General features: G+C 29.8%; 1 protein-coding gene across 2 annotated transcripts; it reads left to right on the top strand.

Moving 5' to 3' along the window:
* Positions 1-863: 863 nt before the first annotated feature.
* On the top strand, positions 864-20,319 carry LOC130895223 (RNA polymerase I-specific transcription initiation factor RRN3). 2 transcript variants are annotated; one of them, XM_057802416.1, is made up of 8 exons: positions 964-1,631; positions 5,355-5,460; positions 6,646-6,798; positions 8,013-8,486; positions 10,666-10,844; positions 12,972-13,230; positions 14,950-15,138; positions 15,918-20,319. In XM_057802416.1, the coding sequence occupies exons 1-8, from the start codon at positions 1,175-1,177 to the stop codon at positions 16,105-16,107; spliced, it is 2,007 nt and encodes a 668-aa protein (XP_057658399.1). In that variant the 5' UTR covers positions 964-1,174; the 3' UTR covers positions 16,108-20,319. The 2 variants fall into 2 exon arrangements, with proteins under 2 accessions (XP_057658400.1, XP_057658399.1); XM_057802417.1 differs by lacking the exon at positions 14,950-15,138 and having other exon boundaries at positions 864-1,631.
* The last annotated feature ends 471 nt before the right edge of the window (positions 20,320-20,790 follow it).

A 20,790-nucleotide genomic window follows, 5' to 3' on the forward strand; every position in this document is an offset into this window, starting at 1 on the left:
GATGAATCCATTAACATTATTGTATCGGATTCGGTTTAATGTGGTTTAATTTAGAAGAAGATTGCATTTATTCGGTCACTTCCAAGACGTTTTAAACAACTTTGACGTTTGAGTAACAATTACATGGTTATATAAAAAATATCTGTATTATTTTATATTTTCAAAAAATTAAAAATGCTACAAAAAGCTAGAAAAGGTTTAAATTTTAATTAAGGGATTATTTCGTAAATATTTATTTACCTGTAGTAACAATAGTTATAATCTCAGAAGTAAAAAACTATCTAATAAGGTCAAAATTTGCATAATTTTACTTTCCCGCACTAGCAATCTTTTATTTATAAAAATTAATGGCCCACCACAATTATTTAAATTATCGCTATAATTATTATATTAGTTACGGATAAAATTCAATATTTTATTTTAATCAACCAAAATGTTTTTTTTATACTATTTCATTATTGTTACATGATTCTACTTTTTTTTTCATATTAGAATATATGTATTATCTTAACCAAATAAATAGCTAAATAATAAAGTTAATTTAACGAGATTCTGTTTTGTTAATCGTTTCATTATTTTAATACTACTAATTTCATTATCACGGTGCATTATTTAAAGCATTACTATACAGTTATTTTCAAATCAGCGCGTAAAATTCAAGCGAATACCCTCTATAATCAGCGCCACTTATTTACCCATCAAAAATCAGCTCACATTTTTTAACCCAGAGATGTTCCTCCTCTCTACACTCCATACTCCTAATAATACTTGTACATATCTTATATTGTAACCGCAAAAATTTTTCTATGATTGTAAATTGTAATGGTTAGCTAAACGAAAAGTGTCAACACCAATGTCAGTTATTGTAAATAGTGGAGAGTGCCGTGTCGGGAAATTACACTCTCGTACCACCACAATGTAAGTGATCTGTGAAACCGACCAGCGAACAAAGCTATTTGACAGAAGACTTTTTGTACTAAATGGAGTAATTAATTGACGTTTAAAATTCAAGACTGAACAAGTTAAGCACGTGTGAAGTTGTTAAAATAGTTTATAATTTTTTTCAATTTTAAGTTGCCATACTAAAACCAACAATAATCTGCGTTTAAATTAACCCTTTAAATACTATTCTTGTCAAATTTGTAAGTATTTATTATAAAAAGTGATAGTAAAAATGTCTTCAAAGGGATCTCGCCGAAGTTTAAGCAGATCAAATACACCTTCTTCAATACTTAAGAAATCAAAAACTTTAAAAAGTAGATTAAGTGAAATACAAAATACACCTACAAAGGTCAGATTTGTGTTGCCTCACTCTGAAAAAGTAAAGTCTATTTTGGAAGAGTTCTCATTGAATGGGGTTTCTCGTGAATATGAACAGTTAGTCATCATGATTAGAGATGCCGAACTCACAGATTCGGATATTTCTGCTTTATTAAAAGAAGCGTCAGAGTGTATATCTTTACTGAATCAAACATTGAGATTATTTGTAGAAGCACTTATTTCAATAGAATGGATAACCAAAAGTGTTGCCGTGGTTTCAGAATATCAAACATTTATTGTTGATCTATTGTCTGCTCATAACTATCATTCCAAGATGGTAATAGAAAAGCTAGTTCGACTATTTTGGCCAAGTAAGTTTCAATTAAAACTTTCATTTTTTGAATTAACTAACTATACAATTTTTTCAGAGCATATTATCGTAGCAAAATTTTATACATTAGCATATTTTCAGCATTATCTTTTTTGCTTTCTGCACGTTTTTTAGCAGTAGAATTTCAATTAAAAAACATACAGTTATATATATTATAAAAATGTGATGTATTTTTCTTGTCGGTTTCTGATATTCCTATGTATGAAGTATGATCAAAACATATGTTGAATTATTTTATTAAAAACAAAGTAGGAAGGTATTATCATCTTTGGAACTCTTTATGCCCTTTCAAGGGTCAGAGTATTGGGATTTTAGTTTTCATTCATATGCTGTATTTTTTCCTTTTGTCTTCTCCCTTCCTGTGCTACTTGTATCCATGTTCTCCTGGGTTTTCCTTTACTGCTTTTCTTACATCTTTCTGCTTCTGTCACTTTTCTTATTAGGCTTTGTGATGTTTCTCTCTTTATTTGTCTGCACCAGTTTTAACATATTTGTTCCCTATTGGTTCCTGTTTGAGATTCTCTAAAATTACCTCATTTCTTATCTTATCCACCCTCATTTTTCCTGCTATTTTTCTCAGTTCCTTCATTTCCGCTGCTTGAATCTTTTTGTTCATTACTCAAGTTTTGCTTCCATATATTAACATGGGTACAGTTATCGAGTTGCATACTTTTGTTTTTAAGTCTTCTCTTATTTCTTTTTTTCAGAAAAAAATTATCTGAATAACACTAGATTTATGGATGTTGATTACATAGGTACCTATTTTTACTGAAGTTTGTTACAAAAAACACATTTTCCACAAACATTTCTATTACACTTAGCACAATGGGTTATCAGGTTTATAAGAAGCCTGACTATTCTTTTGCCCATACTTTTGAAATCAAGGCAAATTTGTCTGTCTTCAGTCTGCGTTCTTTTTTTTAAATAATATGTATGAATTGGAGTATGTCTATAAATTTATCTCTAGACATTGTCTAGACAAAAAAAGCCGGACCCCACTTAGCACACCACAAATATGAGCACTTCAAATTTTTTCGGATCATATGCTCCTCTAGCATATAAAATTTTGATTTTTCAACCATCCATTCTTTATTATTCAAAACTTGACAAGCTTTGACTTTGGTACATGATTTTATCTACTCCAGCATACCTTTGTCAATTATCAAATTGAATGCACTACTTGCACAACCAAACATAATTTGCCTTTTAACATATGCAGATGGACTAGAAATGTCTTTTAGTATGGTATAAATTGGTGATCTACCTACGTTTCTGCCTTCTTTCAATGTTTCCCATTGCTTTTCGTACTCTGTTTGCTACCTCTATATAAATTTTACCATCTTCTGTGAAAATGACTCCCAGATATTCAAAAGTTGACACTCTATTTATTCGTTGTCCTTTCATTATTAAATCTTGCCCATGTTTTCTTTTTTGATTTATTACAATTTTGCATTTCTTGATATTTACTTCCTTCTCCGGTCTTCAATTGTCTTTATCCATGTGTACTTTTTCTTCCATTTACTTGAATGTATTTACAATTACTATATAAGTAGTTTACAAATACTAATCTTTCTATTTTTACCAGTTCTAGATTTCTGTAGCCAATTATTGTCTCCAGTTCATATATCTTATCTTTATTGTTTTTATCATCCTATCAATGACAAGTATACATAGAAGAGGATTGTCTATCCCCTTGTTTTACTCCAATCTTCATCCTAAAGTCCGTCGATCTTACATTTATTTGAACTTTCCCTCTTACGTTTTCATATATTCCTTTTGTTGTCTTTCTTTATTTTTCTAGTGATTTCCATTTTTCTCATACTATTCCATACGGTTTTTCTATCTATTGAGTCGAATGAATCTTTCATATCGATTGTTCTTCTCCCTGTTCTATTTTACTTTCTATTAATCTCCTTAATATGTATACGAGGAGGTACTCAAAAGTAACTGGAATAGCATTGCCATGGGTGGAGCTTTTGTAGTACTGATTTCTGCCGCTAGGACCTGCCTAGCGCAAATCGTCGCTAGTTCAGTGCCGTGCGGGCCGTTGACCTGCCATGTTCTGTTCGTCACTAGTGACCGTTTTTGCTAGTGCTGTTTCACTGCTGCTTCGTTTTTTTATGATGGCAAATTTAAGTGAACAACGTGCCGTTGTGAAATTTTGTTTTCTACTTGGTGAAAACGCTACTGTAACTGTTTTAATGTTGAAAACTGCTTACAAAGATGATGCTATGGGGAAAACTCAAGTGAATGAGTGGTTTTCTCGATTTAAAAATGGCGACATGTCGAGTGTTGACAAACCTCGCTCTATCGTCTATCAACTGCCCGAATCGATGAAAATGTTGAAAGAATTCGAGAGCTTGTGCGCACAGACCGTCGACAGATAATTGATCAACTGTCTGAAATCAGTGGAATATCTTGGAGCTCGGTTCAGCAAACAGGTAACTGGTAATTCCACCATGACAACGAACCTGCACACTCAGCCCTCACTGTTAGCCAGTTTTTGGTTAAAAATAATATGGTTCCGCTGCCTCACGCACCTTACTCGCCTGATCTAGTTCCGTGCGACTTTTTCTTGTTTCCACGCATGAAAAGGGGCGATTTGAAAACATTGAAGACATCAAGAAAAGAACGAGACAGGAGCTTGCAGCCATCTCTAAAGATGAGTTCAAACAATGTTTCAAACAGTGGAAGCACCGCTGGGACAAGTGTATTACTTGTAATGGAGAATATTTTGAAGGGAATAAGGTTGTTTTGTAAATATATAGCATTTAAAAAATAATTCCGGTTATGTCTATCGTTTGTTTCCTGAAAGAAAGGTATTATAAAATCTGAATTATTCTTCTTCAAATCACTGCTCTTTGTTAGCAATGCATGTATCCCAATGTTGCATCCATGACTGGAGCGTTTCTAGAAAGCTCTTCTATAAACTGTTTTCCTCTGTTTTGTTGTGGCCTCCTCAGTGTTAAGGATGGCATAAAATCACTTTTTTTAATTTTTGGGAAGAACCAGGCAAGTAAGGAAGATGTGAAGAGACAAGAAGATTATAGAGGCCAAAAACTCGAGAATCAAATGCAATTTTTAGAATATTGTTATGATGAAGAAAACCTTCCAGTACCCTCTGTAAAAATCTAAGTTTTCAGCTCTTTCCTTTTGAATGATTGCAATATGCCCTCAGTATTGAAGACACAATGACCTTGGGGCTTAACTTCGATTTATTAAACATTTAAGCAAAGTGAGTCACAAATTTTCTATTGAGAACTCAGTACCTTTGGTAAATCTTTTGGCAGTGCAATTCAAATCTGTACAAAGATAAACACATTCCAATGTGTTTTTAAGGAGGACATCTCAACTGTTCCTCCTTGACTGGCTCATTAACACTTTTAAATCACTCTTAATTGAATCATTTGAAAAATGGTTATGGCCATTTTTCAAATTCACTGTATTATCACCAAAGACTGATTTTAACATATTTAACTTGAAACAAAGCTTGATGTTATGCATTTTTAAGATCCATGTATTATGATACAACACAACCTCACTACAGTAGCAGACTGACAAACAGTAATTGCTTTTTTTAATTTAATTTATTATATTTTTGATCACACCTCATACTCTATTATCATAAAGGCTCTTTGCTATTGAGAAATTATTTTTTTAATGTTATAATCACTTAGAGTATGAACTATTCATAATTTTTTAGGTCCAGTTGAACCCGATTGGCCAGATGGAATGCCCACAGATGAGGATTGTGGGAAATATTTACACATCCATACCTTGTTCAATATCTTATTAGCTATAGTCCCAATGTGAGTTGCAGCAAGTTTTCTTTATATTTGTATAGAATTGATAGCTATTGTTTCTATCAGCCTGTAAAACATTTCAATATTGTTGAGTTGATCCATGGGTAATTGTGCTTCGTAGTACATTTAAAGCTAAATTCGAGCTGATTAATATAAGAAAATTGATATAAATAGGTCTGAGAAATAAAAAATGAATTTCTTATCAATTAATAAGTTTGCTTGTTATGAATGCATAATAATATTGGAAATTATATCTAAGGGTACTACAATTTAAACGACATTGTGCAATATTTGCCAAATCCAATCTCTCTCATTATAAATATTTTTATACTTATGATATGATATGATAATCATTTGTAATATGAAACATTAAATTTGGCTAAGTAGAAGAAGTACCACCACAAAATACAAGTAAAAAGTTTTTGCCAATAAATATGTTAGCCGGAATGTGTTCCAACACACTTATATGTATTTAGAGTGCTGAAATTCCAGTAAATTATGCAAAAATGTATAAAGTATGCTAATATACTAAAAATAAAATAAACAGAATCAATTTCTGCTCATTAGTTTCAGTACAACAAAACAATAGTATATTTAATATGTTAAAAGGATGGGACTCGAAATAATCAAAGGAAAAACAAAAATATGACTGGAACGAACAAAATAGGAACAAGACAATTTGGAAAAGTAGCTTGGATACCTTGTTAAAATCTCGGTATAAGATAGCAAGAAATCCAAAAAAAATTATTAAATACAAACAAACAAAAACAAAAAAGTCTCAGAACAGAAATTTACAATACAATGATTAGACCAATTCTGCTATATTCAGCTGAGATAATATCTAAAGTTGAATAAAACTTGAGGATATTTAAAAGCGGCAAGAAAGTCATTACATAATTTATACTACATTGGAAGCCAGATGGAACAACAAGACAAGGAAGACTGATCTCAAAATGGAAGGAAGTGAAACAGGACTTACACAGGGTGAGAGTGAAATGCTGACAAGAAAAAACTAAAGATAGAACAACAGTAAAAGCCTAGTCCAACTGACAGAGACGGATCTATCCAAAAATATTAGATCTAGAGAGCCTAAAAACCAGCAATATTTTATGGAAATATTCATATTTAGTATTAATTTACATATCATGTTCAGTAGGTTTAATAGAATAATAATTTTGTGCTTTATTTTAGGTGTAAAGAATTGTTTCTGTCTTCCATATCGAATCAATTCCCATATTATAATAGATCTACTCATGTTCATGAAGTGTATGTTCATAATCTACTTTGGATTCTAGAATATCAACCAACTCTAAGACCTGAAATTTTAAGGTTAATATTTTCCAAGTAAGTAATAAATTACACCATCGAAAATACAGAATTTTTTTTAATCTACCATGAAAAAATCTTTTATCTTATTTTTATATTTATAATTCTCTTAATATATCATTTCCGTGTAGGTCATTTATTTAAAATTACTAATTTTTCTCACATCCTCAGTAATGTTCCTTAGAACAATGTGCTTTTATTGTGTTATACCCTGAATGTCTTAATTATTAACCCAATTGATTATTTGGGAGAGCGAAGAATATTTGCAAAAATTACAAAGCAAGTCAATTTTTGTTTTAAAATACCCATGTTCTAATTTATATTATCATAAAATAATAACCTAACCATTTTAAAGCAAATTGTTTCCTATTAAAATATTTGAAAACGATACAAGAGACTTAGTTTGGTATTGTTTATATATTGAAGCTAGATTATTAATGTGATTTTTTATATTTCGTGGCCACAATCTTTTTTTTATTTCATGGCATTGCAACTATTAGAATAATTAGTCAATATTTTTTTCCCGTGATAGCTTCAGTGTATACAATTAGTGACAGAGTTGTACTTTACAGCAAATAGTATCAAATAATCCCTTTGTTAATAATTAAAAAAAAAGTTTCTCATTATTAAAATAAATATGGCGTAGTATCTGTTCCATCTAAATCTTGGATAAACATCCATTTGAAGAATCAGAGGAATCGAGAGAAGTTGATTCACAAAATGAGTGTACTCACTGTTTTGCATATTGACGCTACTATTAGTTTTAGGCAACTTAGTTCCGATTTGAGAATTAATCATAATGCCCTTAAAATATTTAAAAAACAAATACAAATTCTAACTTCTCTTTGGGTTCACAAAAACAAAATGTGCAAAATTTTCGGAATTAGCAGTAAACTGCCATTTAAGAATTCAAAGAAATATATCAGTTTACTTACTATAATTTGGTGTTTAAATTAATTTGGTCGGTCGATTTAAAGTTTCCTGTTTCCTCCACAAACTTGGTAATTGTCTTTAGGTGACAAACGTGAACTTCTGAAGTGACATAATTCCTATCAACTGGGAAGTAGAACATGGGCATTTTAAAATCAAGAGTGACCGTTTTGTAATTTTTGCCAACATTCTTCCGTATCCGACATATTCATTTCAATTCTTGATTAACTCATTCACTTATATAGACCGAATTTAATAACATTACAGCTATATTTTAATACAATTATCTCTTATATTTTTAGATTAATTATAATGGATGTTAATGCACCAAAAGAGGATATAGAAAAATATCTTAATTCCGAAGAAGATATATTTGCAATGGATGAGGATTCAAAATCTGTTAAGACAACAACCACAGGGTTTACTAAAGTTAATAGACACGAATTAGCACATACTTTAGACATATGTTTGGATAAAATTTTCAATCACTTAATTTCCGAATGCTATGATTGTGAAGGTTTGCATTGGGAAAAAACAAAAAAGTTGTATTTTGATATCTTGCATATATTTGATGATATTATATTGCCCACTTATAATTTGCACCACCTACAATTTACAATGTTTTTATTGGGTAGTTTTAAACATAGTATATCGGAAGCATTTCTGAATTATTTATGGAAAAAAGTTTGTAATCTTAACGTAGCTCCGATTTTAAGACAGAGCGCTGTTAACTATATTGCTAGTCTGGTAGCTAGAGGAAATTTCATCCCATTAGCGTAAGTATTCTTTTATGTAACATATTTCATGTGCAGTAAATATATTTTTGCCAGACAAACAATACCAATTAAACACAATGCTAAATGTTACCACATTCTAGTTAGCACTTATTCAACAACTGTTGTCACATAAACATATGTATGTAACATGCTTTTGAAATTCATAGTATAATTCGGAGATTTTAATAACTTGGGTAACTACATTCATAGAACTTATTCATAATATGAGTCATAGGAGTTTCTTGATTCGTTTTGTACGATAATAATTGGACATTTATAAACTTATTATGTCTCGAATCCTTAAGGATTCAATAAATGTCAATGTTTGACTGGTTAAGTTGATGAAGGTTTCTGAAAGATTTAAACAATATCAAAGAAAATTCATTTTAAAAAATAAGGCTATATCTTTGCTCATATCTTAACAATGATTTATTAATATTATAATAGTTTAACAAATTCATCTCTTTGGCAAAGAATTGCTATATTTTCGTGTCAGCAGCCCTTAGTTCACTATTTTTTAATAAAATTTGTTGGAATTTTTTGACAAAATATAAGAGTATTGTGTTTTAGTCGAAATAATTTTTGTTTTTGTACTAAATCTCGTTTTCAATATTTCAAATATGTTAAAAGTAATTTGGTTTTCTGCTCTTCTGCTCCCAACTTTATTGATCTGGAAAAATCTATCTTGTTCATCCAATGTTAATAGCACATGATGTCAGCAAAGCGGCAAAGTGTGGCGAGTATCATGTGATATCATTTGATGAGGGCTTACAGCTGTGCATTTTTTAGGTGAATATGTTGTTTTGTTTTGTCTTAGTCAATCATCCATATTCTCTTTGAAATTAAATTTAATGACTGTTAACATGTTATGACTACAATGTACAATTCTTGTTAACAAATTAAATTGAAATGCTCTTTTTTATAGATATTTACTCTACTGTTTCTTTTGCCACTATAAAAAAAATATAGAATATGTATTATTACTAAAATATACATTTCATAAATTTTGGAAACATTTGTGTAATTGAATGATGTTTAGTTGTGTAAAAAGCTAAGAATCTCCACAAAAAAATATATTTATTAATTAATACATCTTTATTGAAAATGCTCGAATGAACATGCTTGAATGAAAAAAGTTGGTTACTTAAAATTTTTTTTTAATTGAAAATACATCGAATTTGTTTGAAACAAAAGAAAAACAAAAAAAATTGTCGTTAAAAATTGTAGGTACTTAGAAATAAATATTATAAATAAAATTTTTATTTATAGGATCACTATATTGCTTATTTAATGTCTTTAGTTGAGTTTCTAATTTACATGTACTTCATTTTTTTATGTCACTTGTGTCACAGTCAAAGATTATCTTGTGTTTTACTTCCATTTGTTTACAAATATATTTTCTCTGAGCAATAGCATTCAAAATGTCTATGTCTGAACTCAAATGTTCAATTTTAATTTTTTTTCTGCGACGATTTAAAAGTAATTTCTTGATCTTTCTTTGTCAATTAATTCAGACTAACTTGATGAAGTTATCAAATGAATTTATTATCGAATATTTGTATACTAAAATTTCTATTTCTTTAATTTTTATTGTACCATATATTATATCTGAAAATATTTATCAAAATTTCCTTCATTTTAAAAAATGATATCAGTTACTTGTTTTTGCTTATTGTTATTGAGATAATATTAATCGATTTCTGGTTACAAGATTCCAGTTCAAGTTTCAAATGTTCTGTTTCTAATTTTGAAACTGTATTTTTTTTAATTAGAGCTTCCTTATAATCGGTATCTTAAACATGAATCTGTATCGTTTTTCTAGCTAATTTCTTCTCTTTTTCTTGTTCGAATTCTGCTATTTTGTTTTTTTAATCCCATGAGCTCTACCTAATAATAAATTCAAAAGAAATGGTTTTTTCTCATCTGAGGAGCTTCTTGGTCATACAATATGGAGAATTCCCTATCTCATCTTTTTGGTTACAGTGATAGTTTTTAAGCATTATTTGTTGGATTTAAATAAATTAAAACTTTGGTGATAACCATAATAATCTCCTCTTTAAAAATTTGTACTTCACTTAAATTGAAATAAAATCTTTTTACTTTTTATTAATGTTGATACAATCCATTGTTTTTTTATGTCGAGAGAGATTTATTTATTCTATTTTACTTTCAATTGCAGCATGCTAAAGGGTACATTACAGCAATTAGCCGAATGGATACACAGTTATATTTTAGCACAAGATGGTTTAGAATACGTTAATTCAGATATTCGAGCTCATTCAGTATTTTACAGTGTTTGTCAAGCTTTATTTTATGTTATAGCCTTCAGGCATAAGGATTTTGTTACTTCAAAAAAAAGTAAGTGAATTTTCCATACAATATACATTTTATGCATGGTAGTGTCTTACAAAAACATAGTAAAAGTTGCATTAAATATATATATATATATATATATATATATATATATATATATATATATATATATATATATATATATATATATAAGTAAGTGAATTTTCCATACAATATACATTTTATGCATGGTAGTGTCTTACAAAAACATAGTAAAAGTTCTATATATATATATATATATATATATATATATATATATATAGAACAAGCCACAATTCACAAAATCTTGAGATTCTACGAAATAAATTTATTCATAGAGGTAACAAGCCCCAGACCTATTTGCACGCAAATCCTTCAATATTTGGCAACGCAGCGTAAAAGATTCGTTCTTGAGTCTAGCCATTTGAATTGTGTTTTATTGGTCAAGAAGAAGAAAAGCCACATATAATTTAAAATAGTATCGATAAGTTCAGCAGGTGTTAAGCGTAAAGTGCTCCGAAACAGCGATAGTTCTGCTAGTTCTGTATCGGACTTCGGATCAGATGATAGTGTAAAGGATGAAGTGTATGTGGAATAAAGTTATGATAGTGGATCTAACGAAGAAAGTGATATTACAGTATGTATAAAAACATGTCGCTTTCAAGCAAGACAGTAGTAACTTTTTCAAGTGAATCATGGCTTATCACCTCATTTTTTTACTAGATTTTTTTTAATTTGACGTTATTCAGTAAGATGAAAAATAAAATCAGTAGATTTTTTCTTTAAGTGTGACCGTAGCTATTGGTTTCTTTATGTTTATGCATTAGTAATGGGTTATGCGGCTTGTTACCTTATTTCATGTTGCCAGAACACATAGCAAAGCGTGGGAGCGACGAAATAGCAAATGTTATTTTAATATATATTGATCATACTGTCCCTCAAACAGAAGAACTGTGGGGGAAAGAACAAAAACTGGTGTTTATGGCTATAGATGATACATGAAAAAATATGAGAAGCACAAAATATATCTGAAACAAGTATACTCTCCAAATGAGTGGCATAACGCTCTTGAAGAATGAAAAATAAAAAACCCGTTTTGACACAGGTAGATTTTTATTGCTTTGGAGATATAAAAAAATGTAAGCAAAACAAATATAAGAGACAAAAAAAAATGTAAATTTAGGAAAACCAGGTGTTCAACTGGCAAGTTGTCCAACATTTTCAGAACTTCTTAGATATTCAGCCTTTATTCAAATAAATCCAAATAAACTGAAAAATCTCAAGGAATTACTACCTTTTGTCCCTCCTATTTCTCATGGGTTTTACGCGCAATAGGTATAGAAGATGTTCAATTAGAGGCCACCGACTTATTATGCAAAGATAATATAGAATCATGGATCTTAACGATGACGAATGAGAATAGTTTTTTTTTCCAGTTTATTTTGTGTGATGTTAAGAGAATCATTATTTACGATACTTTCTAATAGAGCCTAACTATTAGGTTAAAAGCCACATTTTTTCCAAAAAAGTTTTTTGTTGCCTAGTAATAGTTTATTTGATTTGTTTGATTATTTTGATACATTTATGTATAAATATAGTACTGCAGAAAAAATTTTGTGTATGATTAATAATTACGATTTACAAATATGTGACTTAGTGGCTTGTTAACCTCTTCCTCCAAGCCCCTAATTGAAAATCCAGTGTTAGTCAACTGTCTATTGGTAAACAATGAAAGGAAATCCATAAAAATTATAGCCAGATGTTAACAATAGAAATTGAATTTGATTTTTTACCATAACATTGAAGGTATCCTATAATATAGATATGGCAATGAGAATTTATTTACTCATTTGATTTTCATACTTGACAACAATCGAACATGAATTGCTAGGTCGATTTTAGGAGGCGAATATTGGGGAAATGGCTTGGCTTAAAAGCTTCGCATATGCTTGTTACCAGCGTGACGAAGTTGTTTTCAGTAAAAATTTGATTATGAGCAAATTTTGTTTATCAACGCTAGTGATTATAACTTTTCAAATAAATAACAATGGATTTGTAGCGATTGTTTCCAAAGTTAGAACATGGATATTACACCTTGATAATAAAACCTCCTCAATAAATGAAAATAGTTAATAATTTGAATTTTTATTTCAGATATAACCTTTTTGGAATGTCTCAACTTAGGTAAAATTGTAACTTCACGATTAAATCCATTAAGGGTTTGTCAACCAGCTGTTGTTCAAAATTTTGCTGCGGTCACTAGGAAATATCAAATAGCCTATTGTTATTCTATCATAGAACACAATACAAGGAATACTTTACCTACAATATATCAAGATGAAAAAGGCAGTATTGTCATGTCTAATAACGTTTTAGATGCTTTTTTTCCATTCGACCCTTTCATTTTAAAAAGGTAAGAGATATATATATATATATATATTTATTAAAGGGGAAAAAAATATCCAAAATCACCTTGTAATTGAAGTTTTATCCATATTTAGGAGGAATTATGCAGTGTGGAACAGCCACATGAAATAAATTCGTTAATAAATAATTGACGACGTGCTGGGAAAAACGTTTGGGCACGTAGATTTGTATATTTAAATAAGCATTTTTTCAAAAAAAAATGTACAGGGTGTCATGTGACAGTGACCAATACAAATTAATATTCAAAAAAGAGAATTATCTTATATCACAAATTCGCTACATTACTCTAAAAATTAATAAGTAATACTGATAAAAATAATGTATTTTTTTCAATACAGTAGATATTCAAAATGCTCTATTTTGGCAACATGCTAATCTGCTATAGAAATTTCTTTTAACGTTACTCAACATCTCAGGCGTAACTGATCTAATCGCAAGCGTGACTGATATAGTCGCAAGCATGATTAGTTTAATTTGAGAGTTTTAGTTTTGTATGCCCCACAAAAATGGCGTCAGATTAGGAGATCGTGCTAGTTATTCTATCGATAAGCGCCTCCCTATCCTCCGATTTGGAAAAATTTGGTTTAGGTACTACCAGATATTTATTTGATAGTGGGGCAGTACTTCAACTTGCTGAAACCATATTCGCAGGAACTTGTGGGTTGCCTGGATCAGGATATAAGTTTATCATAGTTAACATGACATTCTTTTGTAGGAATTCTACATATTTCATTTCATTCAAGTTGCCATCAAGGAAAAAGGAACTTACTATATGATTTCCAACTATTCCTGTACAAACATTAACTTTTTTAGGATATTGCCTATGCTCTTCTCTCATCCAGTAATGATTCTCTTTAAACCAAGAGCGGCAATTTTGACGATTAACATGAGGATAAAGTTTAAATATACTGTCATCAGAAAACAAAACATCTTTTAATTGGATCACATTATTTTCTAACATTTCCATCATTTGTTCACAAAAATATGTTTTCTTTTCGAAATCGTCTTCCATGTCTTGAGTTGGTATCGTTTTATAGGGATGCATTTAATTTTCTTCTAATATTCGAAAAATTTATGTGTGGCTAACAATGAACAGTGCAGCTTTTCGACCAGAATTATGACGGTTTTCTTGAAACTCCAACATAATATCCAATCCGCATTGGTAGCTACTTTTTTTATCTGTTTTACATGAACAAACTCGGGAAATTGCTTTTCTATTTTGCTAATTAGTCCTTGGGATATTGGCCGCAAATTTGGACATTTTTCGTGAAATAGCGAGCAACTTTCATTTTTATCTGTGTTTTATCTCCATAACCATTTGTAGAATGTTCGTTTGTGCATTATTTTAAATGAATCATTTTTTTCTGATATTAATACATACAGTTAACGAAATCAAACGTCAATAGCCCTTACACTGATCCATCTGGGAGACAAGTTGCTACGGCTATGAGTTTTGAACGAAAATAATCAAAACTTTTCTTGTTTTTTTTTTTAAATGCATATCAGTAAAAAGGAACAGGGCCGCCAAGAGAGAGGCAAAGGAGACAGATTTCCTCAGGCCCAGGAGGGTCTCATAGGAAGCCTTTTTTTTATTTATACATTTTCTCAGACTACATTGAGTTCTACATATAAAAAATATGAGAAATACAGTGTGCAACAATTAATAGTCGCGAAATTGAGAGTTCAGATGATATATTTCCAACAGAGAGTGTACCAGCTTCAACAAATCCATGTACAGGGGCGTCTGTCTTAACAGTTGTAGAAATCTTGAAAGAAGACCCACTGAGTCTACTAGTACGAACCAAACTATAAAACTAGCTGAAGATCTTGTATTTATATACCCGTCAGATCTTAGCAAGGAGGATCTGAGGAAAGAGCTAGAAATTTTTTTAAGGTTTGTAAGCAATCCAAACTTTTTATTTGTGGGCACATTTCATCTGTCCTTGATATGCTTAGATAGGACTACAGTCGCTATTATGTTATGCGCTATTCACACCACCAGTTACTGTAGCGTCGGGTGAAAAAGCCTTCAACAAGTTATCATTAATATAGAATCGCTTACTTGCGACTACTGGTGAAAACAGACTGAATCATTTGGTGTTACTCAGCGTCTAATATGAAACGACTGAAAAAAATATAATTTGATTCATTGACGATTTTGCCAGAATGAAGGCTAGAAAGAAAAAAAGAAAAGGTTTATATGTTAGTTAGTAAACATAAGGATAAAGTTTAAGAATTGTCTTATGTTCATTTTTATTTTTTGAATGACTGTGTAGGAAGCTATGTTATTTCTAAATAAAGTATGGTTGTATTTATGTTAAAAAATGAAATACGACAGTTAAAAATGATTAGTTATTTTTCAGTTTGTGTTTTTCATTAATTAGTTAAAAAACATTTATTTATTAAACCTTTTTAGACTATATTTCATTTTTTAATCCTGTAAGCTGATTAACCAACTTCTAATTTAACGAAATAGCTGCCTTGGATCAGAGAAAGAGAAAGTAACTGTGTACCCTAGATACTCGGCATAACTAACAATGTTCAGCTATACTATAAAAAATTGTTCCGTTTCTCACATACCATCAACCTCTTATTTTTTGATCTTATTGTTATATAAAGTTTGATAATTTGGTTTTTATTAAATTCAAAAACTCAAAAATTTATTTTTTTTAGATCGGGTAAGAAGATTCAACCCATTTATAAAGAATATGAAGAATTTTTTGAAGAAACGTCAAATCTAGTCGAGGAAAAGAAAGAAACCACAGATACGGACGATTTTCTATTTAATGATAGTGGAAGTGTTTCCAAAAATAAATCTAATCAATTTTCATATGGAAGTTCTCCTGGATTCAAATTCAAATGATTTTATTACTTAAACATGTTTCCGTAGAACAATGCTCGCAATTGATTTTATGGAATCATTTTATTTTTTAAAAAATGCATAGAGCAAATTACAAACCTTTAAAAAGAACAACTGTTCTCAATGTGTGGTCTGATGAGTAATAACGATAAAACTATATGATTTACAAAAGTCTGAACAAATTTTGTGTAATAAAATTACTGTAAAACACGTAATTCATGAATTACATTCCACTGATCGTTCCCAATACTGATGTCTGTGACTGCTGAAATTCTTGTTCCACTTAACGTTCTGAATGCCTATGTGTGTGACTATATTTTTTTGAATTCTTAAAGCCGTGAGCGTTATATTGATGTTGGTGAAATACACATCTTGAGCCCTGCGGGCTAAAAATAAAGTGACTTGGTAAATTTGGTATTGACTGGGATAAAATTTTATTCAAGATGGATTGTAAAGTTACAATTGTTGTGAGCGTTAAGTGAAATGAACCCTACACTAAACTCGTCATATTACAATTTGCATATCTCTAAAAATTTTAGAAACAAATTTTGATATCATAGTTATTTTAGTTCGATTTCACTGAAAAATAACCGTATCCTTCGAGATTCCTATAGAACAAAAATTTCAATTATTTTTATCATCAATAAAAACCAAAAAAATTATGTGTAGTTTTTCAACTTTATAATTTATTTATATTTGATTCATATCCTTTTCCTCCTCATTTACTAACCAGTAGAGACCTGGGGTTATTTTGAGAACATTTAGTTTGAGCTTATCTTCCATCTCTGGAAACGATAAATTTGTTATCAATACGCGTGTCAGACAAGCCATCCTCTCGTTTTTTAAGGTTTTCCTTCCAAAACGTAATATCTAGTTATCAAATATTTTTTATTCCCAAGAAAAGTGGCTGCAACACAATATTTTAATTTATCAACAACTATATTATAAACAGAAAGATGTGTGTGGAAAAATGTTGAATGTGGTCATATATTCTGGGAAAACTAGAAAAGATATTGGTAAATATTTATTTACTAATATTTATTATTAAATTAAATACTATTTACACTAACGAGTCCTACTGCTAGTCCTTTAAAAATTGACGTATCAAAAATCTAGTTAGATCACTTAAAAATTAACAACTAGATTCGTTAATTTGAAAATAATAAATTAAAATTTACTACTTATCTACATTTTGTGTTGTTGAAAGAAATTTTAAGCAATCATGATGGTAATGGAGTAATTATATTGATGAATTTTGCAGTTGCAATTTATATAATATTTTTATATAGTAGTGTCGATATATTTTTCAACTTTCTAGGTCTACGACATGTAATAAATTCAGGTCTTTTTCATCCACTGATCTTTTATAGTTTATAGTTTAGTTGTCTAGTGCCCACCCAATCCATTTTCAGTCAAAATAACTTAAAAACGCCATTCTGTGGGAATTTATACTTTCTATTGACCTGTTCATTTATTTGGCCGCATAACGGTCCAAACCCAATGTAAAATTATATTTAAAAATTAGCTTTAAAATCAAATTGCACCTACTACATCTAATTTGAGTTTCACATAGCACTAAATCCACTTAATCAATACTATTTTGTTGTCTGTGTTGTTAAATGGTTAAGCTCTTGCCACATAAGAAACGTGGAAACAATCGAGCTGGTATTCCCTGTGGTGGGCCATTCATACATTCCTCCGGATAGAATGTTAGCAAAAATTGAAAAGGAAATAATAAAAAAAAGATCCAATTTGTTAAGCCAAAAGATTATCTAAATGTTCTTGAACAAACGTACAGCTTTTCAATATTTACGATATTCCTAACAGTGATTGGAAAACTGCAGGTCAATAAATCCTGGAACCAGTTTCAAAGTGACATTTTGAATTTAATAAATGCAAAAGTTTTATTATACGGCGTGGTATAAAGAACTTCATCACTATCCGAGGCGAGCTGTGCAGAAAAGGCCAGTCATATATTAATAGCAAATTCCTATTGGAGTAAAACTAAGGAATGTGGATAACCTATTAGGCAAGCACTACGACAAGGAGTGAAAAGTTCTGGAATACTGCAAACAGGTAGTGGAAAGATTATCCGAACATAATAAGCCCATTGATAATTCCGGTGACGGAAGATGAAGACCAAGAAAATAGTTTTTGTGAACAAACTGACAATATTCCTGACATGTTAGTTTAATATTTTTTGTATTTCATTTTTCGGTAATTACCTACGTAATTTTGCTTTAATGTTTCTCTCAAATAAATGTTTTCGTTTCTTAAATTGAGGTGATTTCCGTGATTTTATTTTCAAATTACTTCTAATTCGTTTTCTATATTCTCAAACTCCCCTAAATACATTTTTACACGTTAATAATTATGTTTTTATATATTTTCCTAACATAATTTCTTAAAAATACTCAGAAAAGCTTACTCAACTAGTTTTTTTCTCAAAAATTGTAATTTATTATCTCGTTTAAAGTTTTCTAATACTTCTTCATATACAATTACCATATAACCAAGTAACCATATATGGGAACAAAAAGTGAACTATTTTTTTAATACAATTGCTACTATAACAAAATCTGTAATGATTTACAAGAAACGAATGTGATTATATTAAAAATTTGTGATGTATGATTTCCACATAATTAAGCTGCTGCTTAATTTGATATTTCTTGAGCACCTATTGAAGCAATAGCTTCATCTCAAACATACATGTAAACATTATACTATTATAAAATTGTGAATACTAATAATATTTTGTAAATCGAACGAAAAAAATAAACGAAATACTCCCGAATTCAATCCCCTAAAACGAATATTTCGTAGTTATCTTCTTTTTTAGGTCTTTACTGTCAAATCATTAGTTACTTCTTCACTATCTAAACTAAGTGATCTTGTTTTCGATGTAATTACATATGTCATTGCATTAATGAAACGTACCTAATCGGTGCATTTCACTAAGCATTCACGGCACTTGAAATATTCTTTTGGGCGTTCCAAATAGCGACTACGATGGTTGTGGTCGCGGAGAGAAAGTCTTATGATGTCATGACTAACGTTCACGTAGGTCAAAATTCAATAACTTACAAATTATAAGTGGAGCGGGAAAGATCATAATCGTAAACGTGATTATCGTGTGTGCTTAGTGAAATGCACCCATTGATTATTTAACTAAAACAATTTTCCAAAAAGTAAGGTTAACTTGTTAAATACTAGTCTGTTAAAATAAACTCAATCATTTACATTATATTTAATAAATATCTAAATTAAATTAGATCCAATTCAAAATAAACAATTGTACTATTGAGCTCAGAAAACTCAATGTGTCTATAATGATTGTATTTACTAACTTCAATTGTCATTAATCCACGGGAAACCGAAATAATTGCCAAATGGCTCAATTTTGAATTATTATATTGTAAAATGTTATTTAATTGCGTAATATGAGAAGGTTCAGACAATATTATTTTTTGTACACCTTGTAATTTTTCTTAACACTGATGCTTGGCACACATTTGAAATGTAATTTTTTGATTCCAATTATTTAGTTTCGGATTTATTAGGCACTTGGTGCATATGTTTTATATTGTTGATTATGACTAGCCAAATTGTCCCCATAAGTGACCATATTCAATAAAAAAATTCAATGTATTGTTACGTTATTTTTCTCTTTTGTGCTACAGAGCATATCGACTGAATATGGATACCTTTAAATACAAAATGTTACATTACATCAACCCATATTTTATTTATTAGTTTTATACCCTGTTATATAGAAGTATGAATTGTTTCATTATTTACAATTTTGGCGTTTGTTTATGTTTTATAGAAACTTTCACATGATATGGAAAAATAGTTCATTCAGATAGTTTTTTGTCAAAAGCAGTTAGAGAAATGTTCGACTTAGAATATTGAAAATTTCTTTCCACTACAATAACTAAAATTCACGTATTTAGTTATAACTTGAAACTTACAGCAGCGAAAAAAATCTAAATCAACTCCTAGTTGATATAAATATATCAGATGAGATTTACTCTCCATAGTTTTTTGTATATTTTAAACAGTGTGTATATAATTCTTACGTAATTAGTAACTATTGAAATTGAAAAAATCATAAAATATAATCTTATATGTAAATAAGTTTTAAACAAATTAACTCTATAAAGCGACTGTGATTTGTATGAAATCTATTATTCAAATACAACGTTAAAGATTGTCATGATTATCATTTCTACCCCCATACGATTTGAAAATCAATATCTATTGACTAATGATAAGTACACCCTGTTTTTAGTAGTATCTGCCATAAGATTTTCCTTCAAATGTTATTAGGGGACATCCATTTATTACTACGTTAGTATCCGAGGAAGGGTTTCAAACCAAATACCAATATATCTCGAGAAAAAAGGATATAGTAAAAATGTGAAAATTCAGATTAATTTGTACTGAACATGTTTCAAATTTAAAATATAATGAAGTCTGAATCATTTCTACAGTAGACTCTGATTATGAGAGGTAATTGGGATCGAGACCACCTCGGATACGGGAGAACTGAAAATACAAAGGTTAAGTTTAGTTATGGTAAAAAAGACATGAAATGTTACAAAACTGGTTTATTGAAAGCAAAAACATATAATAATCACAATTACATACCTGTAAAAAAGTGGAAACAGATAATTTTTTAAA

This window comes from Diorhabda carinulata, chromosome 6 (genome assembly GCF_026250575.1).
Source record: "Diorhabda carinulata isolate Delta chromosome 6, icDioCari1.1, whole genome shotgun sequence".
Lineage (NCBI taxonomy): Eukaryota > Metazoa > Arthropoda > Insecta > Coleoptera > Chrysomelidae > Diorhabda > Diorhabda carinulata.

Excerpts from the sequence above, each read along its gene's own strand:
- LOC130895223 (XM_057802416.1), top strand. The coding sequence starts at position 1,175 with ATGTCTTCAAAGGGATCTCGCCGAAGTTTAAGCAGATCAAATACACCT. Across the intron at positions 5,461-6,645 it reads TTATTAGCTATAGTCCCAAT|GTGTAAAGAATTGTTTCTGT; the intron begins GTGAGTTGCAGC and ends GCTTTATTTTAG. Across the intron at positions 10,845-12,971 it reads TTTTGTTACTTCAAAAAAAA|ATATAACCTTTTTGGAATGT; the intron begins GTAAGTGAATTT and ends TTTTTATTTCAG.